The sequence below is a fragment of the Leiobunum rupestre genome, chromosome 10 (genome assembly GCF_980474605.1).
Source record: "Leiobunum rupestre chromosome 10, qqLeiRupe1.1.hap1, whole genome shotgun sequence".
Classification (NCBI taxonomy): Eukaryota; Metazoa; Arthropoda; class Arachnida; order Opiliones; family Sclerosomatidae; genus Leiobunum; species Leiobunum rupestre.
This window is the reverse complement of record NC_143393.1, coordinates 50,373,370-50,398,570: the sequence shown is the minus strand read 5'-3', so window position 1 is coordinate 50,398,570 and position 25,201 is coordinate 50,373,370. Positions and strand designations below refer to the sequence as shown.

At 34.0% G+C, this 25,201-nt stretch overlaps 1 protein-coding gene across 1 annotated transcript; it reads right to left on the bottom strand.

Moving 5' to 3' along the window:
* Positions 1-14,318: 14,318 nt before the first annotated feature.
* Positions 14,319-14,829, bottom strand: LOC149926156 (uncharacterized). Its single transcript, XM_090161875.1, has 2 exons — positions 14,774-14,829; positions 14,319-14,704 (listed from the first exon to the last, which is right to left on the bottom strand). The coding sequence occupies exons 1-2, from the start codon at positions 14,790-14,792 to the stop codon at positions 14,319-14,321; spliced, it is 405 nt and encodes a 134-aa protein (XP_090018001.1). The 5' UTR covers positions 14,793-14,829.
* Positions 14,830-25,201: the final 10,372 nt, after the last annotated feature.

Sequence of the window (25,201 nt, the reverse complement as noted above, 5' to 3'; positions counted from 1 at the left end):
CGTTCAGTCAAATTTACGAATATGAAACAGAATTTTTGACGTGGTAGCTAAGAAAAAAACAGCTAATCTGCAGGGCCGATCTCACATTTTTCAATAAAATATAATTATAAGGTTATCCGAACAGAAAATTCGATAAAATCCGGGGCTAAACGGGTGAAATCCCTCAGAGAGACCCAATAAGCCCAATTTATTCTTTGGTTTATAAAAATTAGGCTTCTGTTTAGTCGTTATTGGTTAGTAATTTTTAAAGCTTCACGCGTAAGGTTGATTTCTAGTACATGCTTACGTAATTACTGATACACAGCTATTTCATTCGTAAAAATAATATTGTTAAAAAATAACAATAAAATCAGAAGACTTTTGAACAAAATTTTACGTTTAACGAGGCAACTGGGTTTTCAGGTTTGCCAGATAGGTACTAATCTAATTGTGAGCCTCTCTGGTTCAAGAGAAATCGGGCCAAGCCTTTTGCCTCTCTATCAACCTAAGTAAATAATCACGTAAGTAGTACTTTACCGAATTGTTTATTGCTGTAAATCAATTCGACAAACGGCTAAATATTAAAACGCTCGTTCTTTTCCGAATGAAACTCTCGCTTAGGTTGTATAAGATATCTCAAGGTTTTTATATTTAGGAATTTTTCTTATTTCGTACCATTTGTATAACGTTTTTATTAATATTTAAATAAAACCATTTGAGGCCGTTTATGGATGGCTATAACCACAAAACATATCATGACTCTATCATTAATAGATTTCAAAATGGAGCTATTGAAAGTCAAAGTCTATAGTCAATCGGGCAGTGCACCCAAAAACATAATTTTGGGCAATGTCGGAATCGAAAACATTTCCATATCACTTCTTGGTCTGCAGGGTGAAGGATTAGCAAAGAAATTGCCATGCAAGTAGAAGGAAAGTGATGGCGAGGCTCCGATCCCGGGGTCGGGGTCAGGTTCGGGATCGGGGTCCGGGATTTAAGGGGTGAAATGAGGGTAAAATCGTCGAAAAGTCAATATATTTATGATATTTCTCGCGACGATGTGTTTTCCCGTATATCAACATATTGTGTCCAGGCCAGCTTGTTCATTTATCTACGCTTATCTCGAAAGACACTTGAACGTATATCTTATCGCGTTTTATCGTACGGAATAAGTTGAAATGATGTAAAAATTGATAACCTAGGCGACGCGTGCGCAGATTACCCCGGGGGACGCGGTTAATTTGAATTAAAGATTGTTTTGACGTCATGGAATATTCGTCGTTAAAGTAGAATGGAAATATTTTTTAAACTTCATTTTAATATCATTGTAGTACGCTTGGCACTTGAACCAATCTCACGAGTATTTCTTAAAACGAATATCTCGATCGCGTTTTATCGTACGAAATAAGTGGAAATTATGTAAGTTGTATGATTAATAACCTAGGCAGGAAGATAGCGTGCGCGTGCGCGGATTACCTGGGAGGCGCGGATTGCCCGGGCGCGCGGTTAATTTGAATTTAAAACATGGATTCCCTCTCCAAAATAATTCATGTACCCAAAATTGGACCGCAAGTTTTTTTCTTTTTAGGGGAATCTCTATGGGAGTTTAACATTACAATAAAGCTAATAGGTCCAGTTTGGGGTACTTTTGGTCCGAAATGGGGTACATAGGGCCGAAAATGGTGACTTTGGTCGTTTTTAGGGTACTTTTGGTCTAATTTGGTCCATTTTTGGGTACATCAGAAAAGCAGTTGGAAAAACGAAGAGCCTTATTTTTTTTTTCCACCCATCTCCAAACTCCAAAAATTTATTGCTTTAATTTATTTATCGCTTCCGTAGGTATAAAATAAGATAAAAACCACTTACCTATATTTTAATTACGGTAAATTAAAAATACTTAATTAGTGTACTAAGTTACGTTTAAAAGAACCTTTTGTAACAATTCCAATATGTAAATATAGGTATAAGGATTGAAAAAATACTTAAAGTGGTTTTACTGATAAACTCTAAAGGAATTTAACTTTAAAGGGTATCTTAGATTATTGTTTTTAATTTTATTCAAGTTGAAAACGTATTAAGAGTCCTTCAAAGTACTATAAAAGGATTTTATTTACGAACTCAATTCATATTTTCTTCAAACTTTCAATTCGCTTTTATTACTATTTAAATACGGTAAAATATAATTCTTATACACAAATATAGTCAGAAAGATACTATAAAACACTAAAATTAAAATTAAATTAAATTTGTGTGGATAAGATTTGTAAATATCATTTTGAAACTAATAACTTTCACGCTTTATTTAAGTCAAGCCAATAAAAACAATTACCTATATTTTAAATACGGTAAAATATAAATACATTTCCGATATGTAAATAGGTAGAATAACACTATGAAAAGTTCCTTTTTCTTCTTTTAATACGACAACACACAACTCTGATACGCAAATATATAAAGAAAATATAAAAAAAAAATTACTCTACGTTCGATACGTTAAAATACATTTCCGATACACAAATATAGATAAAGAAATACTATAAAATGTAAAAACGTAGAAAAATACTACACATTAACCATTATGAATTTAAGCTTACAACATCCTTCACGTATAGAGCATAACATATATGTTCAGAGTTAACTTGTTTCCTCGTTATCTTTATCGCATGTGTTTTAAATAGCGTATGGAATAAGTTAAGAATGTACTGAAATGGTGTATGTTTAAACCTCGTAGAATAAAGAGTAAAACATATGTTCAGAGTCGGCTTGATTACTAAAGCGAATAACACAGAGACGTTTCCGGTGTAGTCACGTAGGAAGAAAAATACTACAACACTCTCTATACTCTACATTCAACACGTTAAAATATACTTCTGAAATGCCAATATAGGTATTAAAATACTACAAAATCTCTATACTTTACCTTCAATACGTTAAATTACATTCCAATATGTAAATATAGGAGGAAAAATACTACAAAAGCCTCTTTTCTTGGCGTTCAATATGTTAAAATAGATTTCTGAAATGCAAATGTAGGTAGTAAATACTACAAAATCTCTATACTCTACCTTCAATACGTTAAATTACATTCCAATATGTAAATATAGGAGGAAAAATACTACAAAAGCCTCTTTTCTTGGCGTTCAATATGTTAAAATAGATTTCTGAAATGCAAATGTAGGTAGTAAATACTACAAAATCTCTATACTCTACCTTCAATACGTTAAATTACATTCCAATATGTAAATATAGGTAGTAAATACTACAAAAGCCTCTTTTCTTGGCGTTCAATATGTTAAAATAGATTTCTGAAATGCAAATATAGGTAGTAAATACTACAAAAGCCTCTTTTCTTGGCGTTCAATATGTTAAAATAGATTTCTGAAATGCAAATATAGGTAGTAATTACTACAAAAGCCTCTTACTCTACGTTCAATACGTTAAATTAATGATATGCCTCCGATCGAATCGTTCATTTTTTCCTATTTAAATATACGCATTTAAATTAGAATTGCTTCTAGTGTTCGGCAGTCGATTAATTTTTATCCACAAATTTTCCAATTTATTTAAAAAACGTTGGTAAAAAGAATATCATTTTAACTTATTTAATTGTGTTTTTTACCCAACCAAGCATTTATTTGAATAAAAAAGGTATTTATTTAAATAACCAATAGTTAAATAAAAATTGTTAAATGTTTAAATAATCGAAAGTGAACAAGCCTATTTTTTAAATAAAACAGACTTTAGAGTTGATAAGATTTGTAAATATCATTTGAAACTAATAATTTTCACGCTTTATTTAAGTCAAGCAATTACATTTTTAAAAATGAAAGAAGTTAAACAATATAAAAATTTGTAAATATTGTAAATATTTTTAGGTAATAAAGAAATTAAGAAATGTTTTAATTAAAATATCTTTCATTTTCTACTACATTTTTAAAAATGAAAGAAGTTTAACAATATAATTATTCTAATATAATTTCAAAATCAGGTATTATTTAAAGTACAAATGCATAATTTATTGAAGCAATTCTTATTTAAATACTTTTATTTAATTAATTTGTGTATCTGAAATGTATTTATTGAAAAATAAGTGGGTTTTACTATTTATCACGGTTTTTATATATATATATATATATATATTGGATTTGTTACAAAAGGTTCTTTTAAACGTAACTTAGTACATTAATTTATTTTGGAAGTTCAAAACGTATTAAGAGCCCTTCAGAGTACTATAAAAGGATTTCATTTACAAACTAAATTTATATTTTCTTCAAACTTTCAATTCGTTATAATTTGAATTTAAATGAAAACATCATGGATTATAGGTGCGTAATCTACTATTAGACCGAACTAATTAAAAAAAATACTTAAAGTAAGTGGTTTTACTGATAAACTCTAAAGGAATTTTGGAATTTTCTAGAATAGCAAAGTAAAACTAAAACGTAAACCAAGTTTAAAACGAAATTAATAACTGGGAGAAAGGTTGAAGTAAGTAATTTTTTTTGATTTTTCGTTTTTTAATTTTTGAGTTCCTTATATTATTATAAACTAAATTAAATATAATTTTTGAAAATTTGTGATAAAAGATCTGCTCCGTGTTTTACATATATTTAAAAACTCGAGATTTTAATGAATTGTTTTCAAAGCATGAAAAATATAGCAGATCCTTTGATTTTAATTGTAGTTAGTAGTTACTTAAAAAAAAAAGTCGCTAGCTGACTTGGAGCTGGTGTAGTTAAATTTTAAAAATGTGTATTTTAAATTTTGTTTGTAAAAGTTTTTTTTGAAAAAGTTTTTAGTATTATAGTTTAAATTTATTAAATAAAATAAAATATAAATTATACATTTGGTTTAGTATTTTACTATTGCAAGTAAAATTAATAGTGCCCCATTTCACATTTCAGACGTCGCCGGAGGCTCGGGGCACCATCAGGGTGAGGGCGCGGACGCTGGGGCACGGGCGCCACCCGCGTCTCAATGTCTGACTATCATCTCGCAGTTCCATACTGGGCTATTTGACCATCAAAATGACCAGATACACGTATATTTGAACATTTCCTTGACTACATGACTGAAAAATGGTTTAAAGCTCCATCTACTTGGTTACAAAATTTGTTAAATACTTGGCTTTAAGGCGATCTAAATTAAAGTTAGAAGAAGCTAGACAAAGAGAAATTGTTCTGAAAAATAAAATTAAAGATATAAAAACTAACCAATAGTATTTCGAATACCAAATAATTCGACGTATTTGTTTTTGAAATAAATAAATAGTTTGCATATTTGTCAAAAAAAACTGAAATAGTAATTGAAATTACTATTAATTTTACTTGCAATAGAAAAATACTAAACCAAACGTATAATTTATATTTTATTTTATTTAATAAATTTAAACTATACTACTAAAAACTTTTTCAAAAAAACTTTTACAAACAAAATTTAAAATACACATTTTTAAAATTTAACTACATCAGCTCCAAGTCAGCTAGCGACTTTTTTTTAAGTAACTACTAACTACAATTAAAATCAAAGGATCTGCTATATTTTTCATGCTTTGAAAACAATTCATTAAAATCTCGAGTTTTTAAATATATGTAAAACACGGAGCAGATCTTTTATCACAAATTTTCAAAAATTATATTTAATTTAGTTTATAATAATATAAGGAACTCAAAAATTAAAAAACGAAAAATCAAAAAAAATTACTTACTTCAACCTTTCTCCCAGTTATTAATTTCGTTTTAAACTTGGTTTACGTTTTAGTTTTACTTTGCTATTCTAGAAAATTCCAAAATTCCTTTAGAGTTTATCAGTAAAACCACTTACTTTAAGTATTTTTTTTAATTAGTTCGGTCTAATAGTAGATTACGCACCTATAATCCATGATGTTTTCATTTAAATTCAAATTATAACGAATTGAAAGTTTGAAGAAAATATAAATTTAGTTTGTAAATGAAATCCTTTTATAGTACTCTGAAGGGCTCTTAATACGTTTTGAACTTCCAAAATAAATTAATGTACTAAGTTACGTTTAAAAGAACCTTTTGTAACAAATCCAATATATATATATATATATAAAAACCGTGATAAATAGTAAAACCCACTTATTTTTCAATAAATACATTTCAGATACACAAATTAATTAAATAAAAGTATTTAAATAAGAATTGCTTCAATAAATTATGCATTTGTACTTTAAATAATACCTGATTTTGAAATTATATTAGAATAATTATATTGTTAAACTTCTTTCATTTTTAAAAATGTAGTAGAAAATGAAAGATATTTTAATTAAAACATTTCTTAATTTCTTTATTACCTAAAAATATTTACAATATTTACAAATTTTTATATTGTTTAACTTCTTTCATTTTTAAAAATGTAATTGCTTGACTTAAATAAAGCGTGAAAATTATTAGTTTCCAATTATATTTACAAATCTTATCAACTCTAAAGTCTGTTTTATTTAAAAAATAGGCTTGTTCACTTTCGATTATTTAAACATTTAACAATTTTTATTTAACTATTGGTTATTTAAATAAATACCACTTTTATTCAAATAAATGCTTGGTTGGGTAAAAAACACAATTAAATAAGTTAAAATGATATTCTTTTTACCAACGTTTTTTAAATAAATTGGAAAATTTGTGGATAAAAATTAATCGACTGCCGATCACTAGAAGCAATTCTAATTTAAATGCGTATATTTAAATAGGAAAAAATGAACGATTCGATCGGAGGCATATCATTAATTTAACGTATTGAACGTAGAGTAAGAGGCTTTTGTAGTAATTACTACCTATATTTGCATTTCAGAAATCTATTTTAACATATTGAACGCCAAGAAAAGAGGCTTTTGTAGTATTTACTACCTATATTTGCATTTCAGAAATCTATTTTAACATATTGAACGCCAAGAAAAGAGGCTTTTGTAGTATTTACTACCTATATTTACATATTGGAATGTAATTTAACGTATTGAAGGTAGAGTATAGAGATTTTGTAGTATTTACTACCTACATTTGCATTTCAGAAATCTATTTTAACATATTGAACGCCAAGAAAAGAGGCTTTTGTAGTATTTTTCCTCCTATATTTAAATATTGGAATGTAATTTAACGTATTGAAGGTAAAGTATAGAGATTTTGTAGTATTTTAATACCTATATTGGCATTTCAGAAGTATATTTTAACGTGTTGAATGTAGAGTATAGAGAGTGTTGTAGTATTTTTCTTCCTACGTGACTACACCGGAAACGTCTCTGTGTTATTCGCTTTAGTAATCAAGCCGACTCTGAACATATGTTTTACTCTTTATTCTACGAGGTTTAAACATACACCATTTCAGTACATTCTTAACTTATTCCATACGCTATTTAAAACACATGCGATAAAGATAACGAGGAAACAAGTTAACTCTGAACATATATGTTATGCTCTATACGTGATGGATGTTGTAAGCTTAAATTCATAATGGTTAATGTGTAGTATTTTTCTACCTTTTTACATTTTATAGTATTTCTTTATCTATATTTGTGTATCGGAAATGTATTTTAACGTATCGAACGTAGAGTAAATTTTTTTTTTATATTTTCTTTATATATTTGCGTATCAGAGTTGTGTGTTGTCGTATTAAAAGAAGAAAAAGGAACTTTTCATAGTGTTATTCTACCTATTTACATATCGGAAATGTATTTATATTTTACCGTATTTAAAATATAGGTAATTGTTTTTATTGGCTTGACTTAAATAAAGCGTGAAAGTTATTAGTTTCAAAATGATATTTACAAATCTTATCCACACAAATTTAATTTAATTTTAATTTTAGTGTTTTATAGTATCTTTCTGACTATATTTGTGTATAAGAATTATATTTTACCGTATTTAAATAGTAATAAAAGCGAATTGAAAGTTTGAAGAAAATATGAATTAAGTTCGTAAATAAAATCCTTTTATAGTACTTTGAAGGACTCTTAATACGTTTTCAACTTGAATAAAATTAAAAACAATAATCTAAGATACCCTTTAAAGTTAAATTCCTTTAGAGTTTATCAGTAAAACCACTTTAAGTATTTTTTCAATCCTTATACCTATATTTACATATTGGAATTGTTACAAAAGGTTCTTTTAAACGTAACTTAGTACACTAATTAAGTATTTTTTTAATTTACCGTAATTAAAATATAGGTAAGTGGTTTTTATCTTATTTTATACCTACGGAAGCGATAAATAAATTAAAGCAATAAATTTTTGGAGTTTGGAGATGGGTGGAAAAAAAAAATAAGGCTCTTCGTTTTTCCAACTGCTTTTCTGATGTACCCAAAAATGGACCAAATTAGACCAAAAGTACCCTAAAAACGACCAAAGTCACCATTTTCGGCCCTATGTACCCCATTTCGGACCAAAAGTACCCCAAACTGGACCTATTAGCTTTATTGTAATGTTAAACTCCCATAGAGATTCCCCTAAAAAGAAAAAAACTTGCGGTCCAATTTTGGGTACATGAATTATTTCGGAGAGGGAATCCATGTTTTAAATTCAAATTAACCGCGCGCCCGGGCAATCCGCGCCTCCCAGGTAATCCGCGCACGCGCACGCTATCTTCCTGCCTAGGTTATTAATCATACAACTTACATAATTTCCACTTATTTCGTACGATAAAACGCGATCGAGATATTCGTTTTAAGAAATACTCGTGAGATTGGTTCAAGTGCCAAGCGTACTACAATGATATTAAAATGAAATTTAAAAAATATTTCCATTCTACTTTAACAACGAATATTCCATGACGTCAAAACAATCTTAAATTCAAATTAACCGCGTCCCCCGGGGTAATCTGCGCACGCGTCGCCTAGGTTATCAATTTTTACATCATTTCAACTTATTCCGTACGATAAAACGCGATAAGATATACGTTCAAGTGTCTTTCGAGATAAGCGTAGATAAATAAACAAGCTGGCCTGGACACAATATGTTGATATACGGGAAAACAAATCGTCGCGAGAAATATCATAAATATATTGACTTTTCGACGATTTTACCCTCATTTCACCCCTTAAATCCCGGACCCCGATCCCGAACCTGACCCCGACCCCGGGATCGGAGCCTCGCCATCACTTTCCTTCTACTCATGCGTTATGCATAATTAAATTTTCGGGGTTCAGATGATATTAACTAAGTAGATGAAGGGTCGTACGGGGCGCGCCCCCACAGCAATGAAACAATAAATAAAACTGTTTAAAACATTTGTGTGCTGAAATAACCAGGTTTTCAAAAATACTGGCTCTCCGATGAATTATACGTTTGAAGTTTGTTAATTGAAATTAATGGATTCGAGTGTCAGATATTCTAAATAAAATCTTTTTAAAGAATTTCAATTACTGAAGCTAGCCGTTTAAGTACATATCCGTTATTCAAGTACATTTTACATAATGAACTGTTAATTTTACACTCTCGATGTGTGTAATAAATACAGCTGCAAATTTTCCTGAACATTTTAACAATGTCCTTCTGTACATTTTACAAGACCAACCCATTTTTATAGAATACAGGCCATTTATGTACTTAAGTTCCTGTATAAAATGAAGGATACGTGTAATTTGTACAGGATTATTCTGTACAAGTTTTACACACACGTTTCATGTAAATATCTTCTCTTAAATTAAAGGATAACAGTAATTATCACAGGATTATTCTGTGCAAGTGATATACAGACGGTTCATGTAAAATTATCCTGTTAAAACTAGGGTTTTTTTTCTCTCAGTGTAGTGTGCACAATTGTTTAAGTATTATATAGCTCACATTAGTTTGTAGTCCTATTTTTTAAGTTATGAGAGAGTAAAAAATTAACTGGAATGTGAGCGATGCATGAGACAAACCCCGCAATAATTTATTCTTTTTAGAAAATGCAATTTATCATTAATCAAAAATTGGTAATTTAATGAAATAAATTAAGTATAATTTTTGTACATTTGCTATTTGTTTTTTGTTTTTTTCAAGTAATAGGCTGTAAAAGCAAAAATCCCCTCTCAATACACATCAGATTTCAGTACCAGATTAGGTACAATGCCACTAGTTACGATTCCACTTAGGGCGATGTCACTATAGGTAATGTGCCACTTAATAGGATTTCATTAGGTGCGATTCCAGTTAGGGAGTTTTCAATTGGTACTTTCTTCTTTAATACCTGTCCCTTCTTAGCCGCAGTAAAATAATCTGTGGGTATAAGGATTGACATTTTCTGGATTTCTAAGAATTTGAATTACCTTGTTGTTTGATTGGGTTATTATTATAATTTTTTATTGCATATTTCTGTTAATACAATGTTTATTACTGTGGGTATTTAGATTGACTTTTTCTTGATTCCTAAGTATTCTATTGGTTATTTTTCTTGTTTGTTGATAATGTGGGGGATAATTCATGTCAACGATTTTTATTTGCATTGATTTTTATCGGCTTCGTTGGGTTGTCGTCATGAACCCACGCATTTTTTATTAGTGCTTTCACTTATAGTTTTGGTTTTCGCTTTAACTTTGGTTTTTCCATATAAATTTGATTGTTTAAGACCTATAATGCCATGGGTTGGTTTTTCTCTGTGAAATAGTTTCTTGCACGTATATTTTACCTTTCGTGAGCGTTCTAATAATTTTAAATTTGTATTTTCTATTTGTTGCTTTGGTAATTTAATAACGTTTTGGGCCTAAGTTGGTTTTGGTTCTGTTGATATTCGAAATTTGTTTAATAAAATAACATTTGTAATATTAATAATTATAATAAAAAATAATCTGTTGGTTGGGATAACACCGGGATAATTTTTTTTGGGGCTGCTTTTGATGGCGGAATATCATTGAGTACCGTGTTCAGTAGTTAATACACCCTAGGGCAAATTCTTCCGATGAGAGGTATATTTTGGCAAGCTTGCCACTTGTTTTAAATTTTGTATTTTGTATTTCTCATTATGTTACTTTGTTAATTTAATAACGTTTTGGGCCTTAAGTTGCTTTTTGTTCGATTGATATTGAACATTTGCTTAAAGCAATAACATTTGTAATATTTATTATAATTATAAAATACAAATTCTACTGGTTGGGATAGCACCAGGACTACGTTTTTTTGGAGGACGCTCTGAATATGGCGAAATATCTTTGAGTGCGGTTTTCAGTACTTAATACGCCCAAGGGCAAATTCTTCCGAAAAGTGGTATATTTTGGCAAGCTTGCCAAATTGTTTTTTATTGACTTGTCGATGATTCTACGTGTCTTGCAGATTACAGCTATACGTGTAATTGTCAAGGTCCGCTATCTAATAGACAATTGTTTTCTGGTAGACTTGGTTGATACTTTGGTGCGGCGGTGGATATTATTATTCCTTGACTTTCGGTCGATTTTACGTTTAAAAGAGACTTAAGCTACGATACATTGTAATAAAACCGGACTAATTTCTAATGGATTACGCTATATTCTGTTAAAACGAATGGATAAATTTGCGTGACGATGGCTTGTATTAGTCCCTGTCTTCATGTTTATGCTATTATGAGTCTTATTAGTCTAACCTTTGGTGCAGTGTTGTTCTTGGTCCATTTTTTGATAGATATCTCTACATTCTGAAAAGCGGCTAACGAATGTTGAATGACGGTAGGTTTAAATGATACTTGGTTTCTTTTCAATGATTATACGTGTCATAAAGGCTAACACTACTTGGCATTGTATTAATACTTGTCCATATAGTTATGGATATTTCTACGTTATGTGTTAGCCAGCGTGTAGTTTGTGGTGACGGTGGTTGTTTTTGGTGCTCGTCTTCTTGTTTATGCTTCTACAAGTCTTCTGAGTTTCACCTTTAGTGCAGTGTTGATCAAGGACCATTTTATTATATATATCTGTTTTTTTAGAAGTTGGTTGGAGATGTTATTTGACGGTACTTATAAATGATCCTTGGCTTCTTTTCGATGATTCTACCTCCCTTAGAGGTTTAAAATGCGATAATTAGTCCTGGTTCATTAAGTGATGGATATCTCTACATTCTGTGGAACTATCGGGTAGTTTGGAGTGATGGTGGTTATAAGTCATAATTTTTTTTCTGGTTTATGGTTCAATGTGTTTTGAGGTTCAACCTACAATGAAATGCACTATATGATTATGGTGAATTTTTTGATGAACATATCTATTGTTTATTGGAAACCGTTTATAATTCGAATTGACTGATAGTTTTTCGTATTATTGACTTTCAATATCCCGCCATAAGAGGAATGTTAGGATCCAAAGTACGTGCTCATTACGAGCTTCAATTTATGGTTCATCAGTTGGCTGATAAAATTTTCCGATAAACTAAAATTATTAAAATAAATATTATATCTATTCAATTCAAATATTTTTTATTACCTGAAACACAATATTTTAACACTTGAAGTAATTTTTACAGAGTTACAGGGTTTAACCTCAATTTTGTTTGTAACATTTTTATTATTTGTCATTTTATTTTTTAAATAAATGTTTTACAGCGAAGTATACATAGTGTCAATATAATAAATCTTTTGAAAAATTGTTTAATTACACTAGTGCTGCATACAATGTATATTCACAGACACATTTTCAAGTTTTACACTTATTTAAAATGAAATATGCAATTGTGGAAGCTATTTATTTATTAACATTCTAAGAATTAAGGTGAATCTTAATAAATTGCATTACATAAAATTATTCATTTTAAAAACTAGTTACATTATAAAACTATACATGTTTCTTATACTTACAAAACAATCATTTATGTACAAGAGTAGAAAATTTTGGTTTTTAAGAGATTGTAACAAAATTATTTCTTTACGAGAAGAACTATTTGTAACGTCGGTTACATAATATAACTCTCATACAAGTAAACAAAGTTCAAGTTATTAAGTCATTTAGTACAGGGAATCGGGTAAAATTAATTTATTTTATCAAAGCATCTTTTAGAGTATCTTTGGAATTTCCGTTTTTTTACAGGATGTCTAATTTATTCGATCGATTATTAAATTCTATTTGTTCCCTTATTAAAGCAATTAAATTGGATTTTAAAGTTTATTTGGGGTAGAAATTCTAAGCGTAAAAGAATTCTTATTAATTATTATTTTGTAAATAATATTAATTTCCTTCAAGGTAAGGGCGTAATTACACATGGGAATTTTCTAAAAGGAATTATTTAAAAGCCGATTAAATAAGCGTTGAATGCGTTCAATTCTATCAATATTATTTTTGTCACTACCACTTAAAATAACTGAGCAATATTCTAGTTATGGTTTTACATTAGCTTTTCAGATTTCTTCATTTCTTGCTTATCTTTAATTTCCATGTTTTCTTAGGCTTTTGGACATAATAATAGAAATGTGCTCGCTAAAATACATTTTTGTATATTACCAGATTTGAGGGTCCTTCGTCCAAGTATTTCGATGTATCGAATTATTTGCCATTTTATAGACGCAGATTACACGCTTTCTCTTTCGAAAAAAAAGTGGTTCATTTTTACGGACCCAGTTGCTTATGCTTTTAATTTCCAATTCTAACGCCCTGAACTCTGAATTGTTTATAATCGCTTTAAAACTTTGTTATTGATTGTTTTTTTTGTTTTTTTTTCTCCGTGGTCGTGGAGAGCTAGGGCTAGAGAGAGGAGTATGTCCATCCGGTGATTGAGAATTTCATTCTCAATCACCGGAAGGACACAAAGAGCTTGGCTCCCGCCGTTCACCCGCGCCTCTCCCCCCATCTCAATCACCAGAATTTCTAATCACCAGATTCTCCCGTTCACGGGTTGCTTTCCCCCAACCCCCATTCACTGGATACTTTATCTCTCGTTCACCAGCTCCTTTCCCCCATTGCTTTCACCCCTTCTAATCACCAGTTGCTTTCCCCCATCCCCATTCTCCAGAATTTGTTTTCCTCGTGCAGATATCTGGAGATTAGATTTTTACCCGTTTGCTTATCGCTTCAGAACCCCTTAATTTCTAATCTCTAGGCAATAATAACAAGTTATTTTCAATTTAATTAATTTTTTATTTTATTTTAGAACTTTGTTTACATGTTAGTAGGTACTATCAGATATTCCATTAGATGGTTATCTTGTGCATTACACAATGAAAACAAATTAAAGTAGCTAAGTTTACAGGTTAATTGATTATCTACGAGTAAATTAGTAAAATCTTGTAGTACTTCCGAGGGTGATTTAAAACAGCCAAAATAAGATTTTACTTGATGGTACGAATTAAATTGATCTGGGTACAAAAATAAACCCTCGAAAGGTTTTCCATATAATAATTCGTGAATTTTTTTAAGGTTTTTAACAATAGCTAAGTACATGCATTCGATAACATTTTTATGTTCGTTTAAAAGATTTATTTTTTTGGAACTCACCGATTTCGCGAGCTCCCAGATCCAGAACATGACCGTAGGCAGAGTTCAATTTGATGTTGTTGGTAGTGGCGACGACGGATACGTTGTTGTCGTGATAGTCGATGATGTTGTGGGTTAGAGACGATGCTCCGGTTTGCGTAGCGGCGAAAAGCTCTCCCCAAAGAGAGAGTAGATTGGTGAAAGCTTCGGAGGTCAGGAACAGAATATTTTCGTTCGATTTTTTGAAGAAGATAACTTGTAATTTTGATCCGTCGAAACCAAAAGAAATGTAGACTGATCCTCCTAACGTGATTTTTATTTTGATACGTCTTTCTTGGCCCCTGCGTTTGGATACGGTATGCGTCTCGGCTATAGAAAATTAAAATGTTAAGCCTTTGTCTATTGAAATAGTAATAGTATTAATAAAATAATGCTTACCAATAGATCGTTTTTCCATGTTTACGGTAGATGAGGAGAGCAAAGCGTATGCACTTCTTTTCAGTTCAGCGTCTCAGAGAGAAATGACGCATGGGAGATTAATCAGTTCCTATCTTGTTGAGATTAATTCATCACGTGATCTAAACTTCAAATAACCCTCAAATTCTATCGGCTCTCTCTCTCTCTGAGATAACAGTTCTAGACACTCGAAATTAAACCGTCCCGTGCTCGAAACTGCCTCTAATTATTCCCATTGACGTCACATATTAATCCACTTGGAAGAAGAAAAAAAAACCCATTGTAGTTTCCTCTCGAGAGCTTGTGATGCAATCATATCCTAGAAAACAATACAATTAATAGAAATTAACATAAAATTAGTATACTTTTAATACCATTTTGTGAACTACAGTGAAAAAAGTTACAATTTTACGGTAGAAACGTTTTCAAAATACCACAAAATGAACTCAAATAAGAAAATTGTAATTAAAATAATCACTACGGCTATAATTTTAGAAGGTTGTTTCAGGACGGTGATTATGGCAGATGTTTGTACTTCAGTGTCCATATCGGAAATGAAGTTAAATGGAATATTTTGCGTAAATAAGTATAAATTTTAGCATAACCCTAAAATATTCTCGAGAACTGAACAAGTTCTTTGGGAATAAGAGATAAGCTTACTATCTTCCCCTAGGCCCTATATAAGGGGGGTGCCTGAACCGGGGGAACGTCACTCTATTGTTGTTCTTTGTGCGTCTAGTACCAGGATTTTTGAAGCGCGCTCTCTCTCTCTACGTAAGTTTATTTTGATTTTTTTTTTATCGTAATTTTTTTGAATAAGGTTTAAGTAAATCGGCATTAAAATGAAAGGTGTACAATACCCAGAAATTAATTTAGTTGATACCCCGGAAATGATTATAATCGACTCCCCTGAATTGATTGATATAACTGATAACGAGCTCCCGGAAGTACCCATAGTAACTTTACCCGATTCTCCAGAAATGGAAATAATAGATTTAACTGATACCCAAGACCCTACCCTTTCCTTAACTACAGTAACTGATTCGCAATTGGAACGTTTAAAAGAAATGACAATGGTACGAGATTATCTTAGAGAATATCAACTAACCCATCAAATCTGTTCGCCCCCTATCGATAATTTACCTTCACCCCTTTTAAGACCTAGTTCTATTCCACCTGACGAAGTACGTTTTTCGCCCTCGTATACGCCTATGGATGCTCCCTCGCCCTTTCTAGAATCAGATGACACATGCCACTCTTTATCTTTGGAAGATAATTTTATCATGTCGTCCCTCAGTACGGACAGCATTCAGCGCTTAGCTGAGAACGTACAAGTTGCCCGACGGGACGCTGAGGAACTTGCAGCCGCAGCCGCAAGGGCAGCCGAAATGTTCGAGGAAGCTAAAGCGTTGTTAGCTGCTCGTACGGCTAGTAGTAGTAGTAGTAGTAGGCCACCTCATAATATTTCCCCTCAGCGTAATAATGACCCTATAGCGGTCGCAGGCCCCTCACGAGCTCCGCAGTATTCACCTCCATCGTCTCAGACTGCTGAGAAAAACGCGAACCCCGAGAACGCAAATTTGGCTGCCCCCACTTCGTCTCCTCCTCCTCAAGTTGGAGGTGGGTTGGTTGACGTTCCAATAACGCCTCCGTCCTTTCCTAATTTACCAGGTTCTGTTAAAATATTGAATAATAATATCCAAAATTTCCCAAATTTTGGACTAATGGGACGGACTTTAAATGTCCGGTTAGAAAATAATATAGAAAATGGTATTTATATATTGATGGAAACCCTATTGGAGGACTGTTTGCCTTCAGATATGGTTTCGGTTTCGTTCGTGAACGTCACTAACCCCGGTTTTCAAATTAACGTCAGTTTCCGGCGTCGGGACCAATTAGACTTGCAATGGTTGATGACGTATATCGATGAAAAAAGCTATAGATCCGAGAACGATGGTAGTTTTTTTGAAGGAATAGTTACGGTTACGTTTAATCGAGTCAGATTACCGCAAGGAGGAACTAGATCAGTTAGCTTAGGGATTTCCCTTGAAAAAGAGTTTTCTTTTTATAAACATTGCACGATAACGATAAATAACCAGAATAAAATTTGTTTAGCACGCGCTCTTGTAGTAGCCATAGCTCATAGAGAATACATGGAAAATAAAAATGATGGAGAACTTAAAAGAAAATATACTACTATAAGACAGTGTAGAGGAAAAAATATTGAAATGCTATTACAGACCCGCGAAGCTAGGACCCTTTTGGCATATTCTGCATTAACAGACGAAGAATGCGCGGGTCCGGACGCTTTAACTCGGTTCCAAGAAATCTTGCCCGAATACAGTATTATCGTTTTTCGATTACGCGATCCCGTACCCTTAGTTATTTTCGGCGACGTCAAAGAAGAGAGGGAACTAGAAGGACCTCTCCGCAAACGTCTTTATCTTCTAAATATTGACACACATTTCAACGTAATTACTAACCCTAAACCCCTTTTCGCGTTTAATTACTTTTGCGAAAAATGTTTAGTAGGTTTTAATAATCTCAGTGAGCATAAATGCCTTCTTTTCTGTCACGCTTGTTGTAGAAAACAAGATTGCAGGAAGGACGTAGATAAAATAACTTGCCAAACATGTTTAAGAGTTTTCCCTAATCAAAATTGTTACGGTTACCATTTATCAGGACCCGACCCCTTATGTAATAAAATTTACGTTTGTGATCTTTGCGGAAAATTTATCAGTATGTTTAAGCGTAAGGCAGTACACGTTTGTGGAGAGACCTATTGTCTTCCGTGTAGTGAGTTTAACCCCGCAGATCATCTATGTTACATGCAACCTTTAAAGACCGTCCGTAAAGATTCTGCCGATAAAACTACTCGTTCTCGAATAAATAGCAATAATAAACGGGTCCACGACTCCGACAATGAACAATCACCACTGACCAAGAGAAGTACTCCAAAAACGGAAGTCTTTGTTTTTTATGACTTGGAATGTAAACAAACAAATCGTACTGACGCCAATGCTTTGATTCACGAACCAATTTTATGCGTTTCGCAAAAAGCGTGTAAATTCTGTTTCGAAGAAAAAGATAGTCAGTACGCATGCGCTAAATGCGGTAGTGGTCCTCGGGAGAAAATATTTCTCTCAAAAGATCCCGTCGGCGACTTTCTAGAGTATCTTCGTACGCTTAACAGAGTGGCTGATAAGATAATATGTATTGCCCATAACGCTAAAGGTTACGACGCGCAATTTATAGTACGTAAAATGATCGATTTAAAGTGGACCCCTAAAGTCTTGACAGACGGGACCAAATTCATGTATGTACAGTATAAAAAATTAAAATTCTTAGATTCCTTAAATTTTATGCCCTTTGCCCTTTCTCAATTCGTTTCCACATTTGGTTTAGATAATAATTTAAATAAGGGACATTTCCCGCATTTACTGTTTAATACCGTAGACCATGAATTTGATCCAGCCCGTTCGAACGAAACCAATTACGTACTACATAATGACATGCCTCCGATGGACGCGTACGACCCTAATCGTTTAAGCGGTAAGGCCTACGATGAATTTATCCAGTGGTATAACGATTCCCGGTCCGAAGCTTGCGGAAATTCGGACCCCAACTTTAATTATTTTGATTATAAAAGAGATTTAATCCAGTACTATCGCCAGGACGTAAACATTCTTTTGCAAGGCTGTTTATCATATCGTTCTATTTTCATGGATAAATTCGAAATAGACCCGTTCTTAACTGCGATAACGATTGCGGGAGTATGCAGTTTTATCTTTAGGAAACACTTTTTACAGTCCGATACGATTGGTGTAGTGCCCCCTTTCGGCTATCGTATGAACTGCAACCAGAGTTTTGTAGCGATCGAATGGCTTGAATGGATGTCTCACTTACGAGGGAAGGAAATTCAGTCTGCTTTTAATGGATTTGAACCTAGAATTCTTAACATTAACGTGGACGGACTTCTCGATAACGAAGTGTTTCAATATCACGGATGTTATTTTCACGGGTGTAAAAAGTGTTTTCCTATCAATAGAAACTTAGCGTTATACGGCGACCACACTCAGACCCATAATTCGCGATACGCGTCAACCATTGCTACCACTAACCGCTTGAAACAATTGGGATACACTGTCCATGAAAAATGGGAATGTACCTTCAAAGCTGAGCGGAGTACTAACCCTGCCATCAACGCATATCTTTCTACCGAAAATTTAAAATTAAAAATTAAAGAGCCAATCCGACCCCGCGAAGCCTTTTTCGGAGGACGTACGTCAGCCTTGAAATTACATCACAAGTGTAAAGAGGGGGAGGAAATTAAATACATTGATATTTGTTCACTCTATCCGTGGTGTAACAAGTATTGCAAGTTACCCGTGGGACACCCTAAAATACATGTAAAAGCTCCTTTCCCTGACATTTCTACCGTAAACGGATTAATAAAAGCCACAATGTTACCGCCTCAAGCTCTCTACCATCCCGTTTTACCCCAAAGAATAGGATCGAAACTAGTGTTTGCCAACTGCCAAAAATGTAGTGAGTCTCGAAACCAGCAGGATTGTCCCCACGAAGACTCAGAGCGACAAATAACAGGTACTTGGGTTGCAGACGAGGTACAGTTGGCAATCGAAATGGGTTACAAGGTCATTTCTATTCACGAAATTTGGGAATACGAGGTAGTAAAATACGACCCGATATCGAAAGAGGGCGGTCTTTTCTCCGAGTACGTCAACGCGTTTCTTAAACTCAAACAGGAATCCAGCGGCTTACCCGCGGGAATAGAGACCGATGAAGAGATTAAGAAATACGTTGACGAATATTACGAAAAGGAAGGAGTAAAACTTGATCCTACCAATATTAAAAAGAACCCTGGTCTTCGTACCATCGCGAAGCTTTGTCTTAACTCTTTTTGGGGTCGTTTTGGTTTAAACCCTCGCAAAGACCAATCGGCTATTATTAGCGATCCCAAAAAGTTTTTCGATTTATTCTTAGACCCAGACATAGAAGTTAAATCGGTTATTCCCTTAAGTCAAACGCATTGCGTGATCAAGTGGGCGTTTTTACCCAAACACGAACGTAGTAATTGCTGCCTATACGACCGCAATGGCTAGGATCAAGTTATACTCTTATTTAAGGAGATTAGGCCAGCTTACGTATTATTATGATACGGATAGTTGCATTTATCTAAAAGAACGAGATGGAATAGAGATTTATACGGGCAACTATCTCGGAGACATGACCGATGAGTTGGCAAAGTACGGAAAAGGCTCGTACATCCAAGAATTGGCAACAGGTGGCGCAAAAAATTACGCCTTTAAAGTACTGAACCCTACGACCGGTAAAGTATCCTACGAAATGAAAGTCAAAGGGTTCCGTATAAATCAAGGCATTAAAGATTTGGTTAATATGGACACGCTTAAAAGATTAATAGGTGTCGACGGAGAAACGAACGAGCCAGTAACCGTACCCCAGCCGAGGCAGATTTTGCGTCTACCCGATCATACGGTCGTTTCCGTCGACCGTACTAAAATCTATAGACCCGTCGTAGACAAGGTACGGTTACTGGATGACTTCACTACGGTACCCTACGGCTATAAAGCGAATCTAATTGGTCCTGAGGACGGGGACGTAGAGCCCTCCAATCGCTAATTCTCGTTTAAAATTAGTCTCACCACTCTAAAGTGAATATAGGTTTCAGTCTTACGACTCTAAAGTAAATATAGTCTTGCGACTCTAATGTGAATATCAAACCTATACGGGGTAAGGGACGCAATAGGTTATTCGATTATATTTTTCCTCCGCTGAAGAGCCCCATAAATTTAACCGAATTTTAATTTACATTTTCATTTGTACGCTAGTACTCGAAGGGAGATAACCATGCAATTTATTCATCCGTTTAATTGCGTAACGGCAGGCCCGAGTCAGAGTGGTAAAAGCTATTTAATTGAATCTATAATTAATCACGAAGAGGAAATGTTTGTTCCGGGTTTCAAAGAAATACATTGGTATTACGGAGAATGGCAAGCTCTATACGATAAAATGAAGCACAGGGTAGTTTTTAAAGAAGGATTGCCTGTTTTATCTGATTATGACGGAAAAGATCCTATAGTATTAGTTATCGACGACCAGATGAGCGAGAGTAAAGGTCAAATTGGTGATTTATTCGTGAAAGGGACCCATCACCGTTCTCTAAGCGTTATTTTTATTACACAGAACTTATTCCATCAATCAAAAGATAGCAGATCCATTTCCCTGAATTCGCATTACATAATTTTATTGAAAAGCCCCCGAGACCGTCAGCAAGTGGCTTATCTCGCTAGACAAATGTTCCCTGATAAGTGGCGTTTTGTAGTTGACGCTTACGAAGACGCGACTTCGAGACCTCACGGTTACCTAGTATTCAATTTAACTCAAACTTGTCCCGAAGATCAAAGAGTCTTGACTAATATTTTACCGGGAGAAACGTGCTACGCTTATCTCCCTAAATAAATAAATAGAACTTACATTTCGTAACTTCAATCAGTTATGAATCATGTCTCGTAGAGTACGTATCGAGAGAGACGCTCTCCGATATCTCGGTCGTTGCAAACCCGTTCAAAGAAAAGCCATTTTAGCTAAAGCCGACAAATCCCTCATAGACGCTATCAGTGAATGTATTCATAACACTTTAATTGGTAACGTAAAACTATCAAATACCCAAAAAACCAGGTTATCTCGTCATAAAAATACCCTTCGAAAACTAGCTAGTAAGCGGGTAGCTTGGAAAAGTAAAAAGAAATTGTTAGTTCAGTCTGGGGGCGGATTTTTCTCGTTTCTTCTACCCGTCGTTTCAACCCTTCTTGGTTCTATATTCGGTAGTAAACAATGAAACACGCCAGAAAAATGATTCTCGTCCCTAGCGGCGTTTTAAAGCCCGACCCGTTCCCGCACCCCCTAGCTCTGACAGTCTCTGAATTAGACGTTAAGATGGACCAAATATTAAATATGAAAGATTTAGACGACGCCTCGAAATGGATTTTATACGAACAAGCTTTAATGAGACACGGAAATCTACGTAAGCAAGCCTCGGCTCCTAAAGAAATCGAAATTGCCCCCGCATTCGACTCGCTAAGTAGGGACTGGATAGACGATTTGCCTTTGATATATTACCAAAAAGCGCAAAGCATGGTGGATCAGTTGGAAACTGTACCCGAAAGAATACGGTGGGATGAAAACGGGGAGCTCGTAATAAACGGTCGACCTATTAAAGGTTCCAATATTAGCGAAATTACCAAAGCGTATTTAAATCCTAAAACCCACCCAAAACCTATCGGATATTTCGCGTTTATTTCCAATTTAACCCAATTTAACTCTTCACCGGCAATCCAAGGCTTTCCCTCCCCGCTAGCTCCGAGAACCCGACAACGACGTTCTCCCGTTAAGCGCGAGTATCCGGTTCCTCAAAGTGGGCGTGCGCGCAGGACAGATAAGCCCCGCCCCACTCGTAGCCTTGACCGAGATCACTCCTCCACGTCCGACTCTTCTCTTCACTCTTATAAACAAACAAGGAGTCGCGCGCAAAAGTCTAAAGTATGGGCGAAGCTATTTTAGAAAAAAATATATTTTAACCCGAAGCATCCGGCTTCTTTCGGAGGCGCTGAAAGGTTATTCCAGTCCGTAAAGTCTCACGGCTTAAGTAGGGAAACTGTAGAAAAATGGTTAAGAGGAATCGACGCTTTTACGATGCATAGGCCGAAATATAAAAAGTTTCAACGAAATAAAATAGTAATTAGTAATATAAGGGAACAATACCAGGCGGATATTAACGATATGCGCTCGTTAGAGGTAGATAATGACGGATACAAATACATTTTAACAATTATAGACTGTTTTAGTAGAAAAGCGTGGGGGTTACCTCTTAAAACTAAATCGGGGAAAGAGGTTTTGAAAAATATAAAAATTGTTTTTAAAGACGGAATTCCAGATAAATTTCAATCGGACAAGGGCACGGAATTTAGGAATAAAGAAGTACAAGGATATTTCAAAAAGAATAAAGTTAAATTTTTTAGTACCGAAAATGACGAAATAAAAGCCTCTATCGTAGAAAGGTTTAATAGAACGTTAAAAACAAAAATGTATAGATATTTTACCCATCACTCCACAAATAGATATTTGGAAGTCTTACAGGACTTGGTCGAAGCGTACAATTCCACTTATCATAGCTCAATTAAAATGGCCCCTAATGACGTTTCGGAAAATAACGTATTACGTGTGTACAATAATATCTACTCTAAATATTATGCCGATAAACTGAAAATGAAACCGCAATTCCAAGTAGGGGATTTGGTTAGAATAAATACAACTAAAATGATATTTCAAAAGGGTTTCGAAGCTAATTATACCGAAGAAATATTTAAAGTCGTAGCTATAGTTAAAAGACATCCCCCCGTTTATAAAATAAAAGACTTGGCAGAAACCGATATAAAAGGAACGTTCTATTTTCGAGAGCTTCAAAAGGTCAGTGCGCCTCGTTCGTTCAAGTTAAACAAGATTTTACGTCAGAGAACTAAAAACGGAGTAAAACAATTGTACGTTAGTTGGCTAGGATATCCTCCATCGTTTAATAGTTGGGTTAATCAAGATGACGTCTGGGATTTACATAACTCTTCCTAGTAATACTAGAGATAAGAATAAGAATAATTCAGAAAATACTCTAGCCTCGTATTCTACAACGTTGGCCAAACCCATTAGTTTACGCGGAGATTGGGAAATTGCTCTGGTAGAAATTATTTATCCTTTATCTTTTTATAACGTAAGCGAGCCAATGGGATGTGGAATAGAAATTAAGGAATTACTATCGAAACCTCCAGCCCACATAGTAGATTACAAATATACCTACGACTTCCGCGAGATACCTCAGGGCTACTACAAAAATCCTCATGAACTTTTGGCCGTACTTAATGAAAGTATTAAAAGTTTGAACCTTGATTTAAAGGAAAGCGCTAATTCAGAGTTCGATAATGATTCATTAGGAAAATTTGAATATAGTTTAGAAAGTGGACACGTACAATACACTTCCTATAGTAAACATTATTATCAACTCGAGTTAACGCCAAAGTTGAGGAAAATTTTAGGATTTAGAGATAATGTTACTGATATTTCACCTAAGGTAGCATTCAGATCAGATTCCCCTATGCAATTAAACTTATTCATCCCCGATCTTATGTTCGTGTATTCCGATTTGGTAGGAAATGAAATGGTTGGGGATACATTAGCCCCCCTTTTGCGAACAATTGTTGTAGACCAAAACGCCCCCAATGGATCAACCGTTTCAAAAACTTTCGATTCTCCGCATTACCTTAAACTGAGTAGAAATTATTTTGACTGTATCGACATTAATATAAGAACTAGTTTAGGTGAATTCGTGCCATTTCAGTTTGGTTCAGTCACGTGTAAAGTACATTTACGACGAGCTCAGTAAAAAAAAAAAGAATGGCTTATCAGTACGTCGATAGAAATTGTCCCTACATGCAATATTATTTAAATCAGGTGGGGGGGCGGAGTAGATTGACCTTATTTCTCTGGGTTTGCGGGACAAAAAGGACACGGAATTGGTAGCTTTTTTTCTGGGCTAGCTAGGTTTGTATTCCCATTCCTAAAACAGTCTGCCAAATACGTGGGAAAAAGGGCCCTTTCTACAGGAAAGAAAGTACTCGGAGACGTCTTGCAAGGTCAGGACTTAAAAACGTCAGCCAATAAACGAATGACAGAAACTGTGGACGAAATGGCAGCGCAAGAAGGTTCGGGTCGTCGCAAGAGAAGAAAAACTACTAAGAAAGCATTGAAGAAGAAGAAAAAGAGTTCAGTTAAACGTCGCAAGTTCACGCGTACGGTTCGCGATATTTTTGCTCTCTAAAAAAATGGAAGTACTTAAAAGCGAATTAAATATTTTCAACGAACTACCAACTCAACTCAGCGTTGAAAAGGGTCAAACGGTATGGTGTAAGCCAATTTCATCTATCGACAGCAGTTCTATCATCGAATTCGTGGTACCGGGTACGGGAGACTCTTACACAGATTTGGCAATGACAATGATATATTGTAAAGTAAAAATCGTCAAAACCAACGGTGACAACTTGGATGCCGGGTCTAACGTTTCGCTCGTGAACAATTCTCTGCATTCGCTATTCAAACAATGCGAAGTGAAACTCAATGATACGACGGTTTCACCATCGGCCTCAAATTACCCCTATAGGGCCTATATCGAAACCTTGCTCAACTTTGGGTACGATGCAAAAAACACTCACCTTGCGACATCTGGATGGTACGATGACACGGCTGGAAGTATGGATCTGATAACAAACGCAGGATTCATAAAACGTCAGGTTCTAGCTGCTGAATCAAAAGAAATTGAACTTT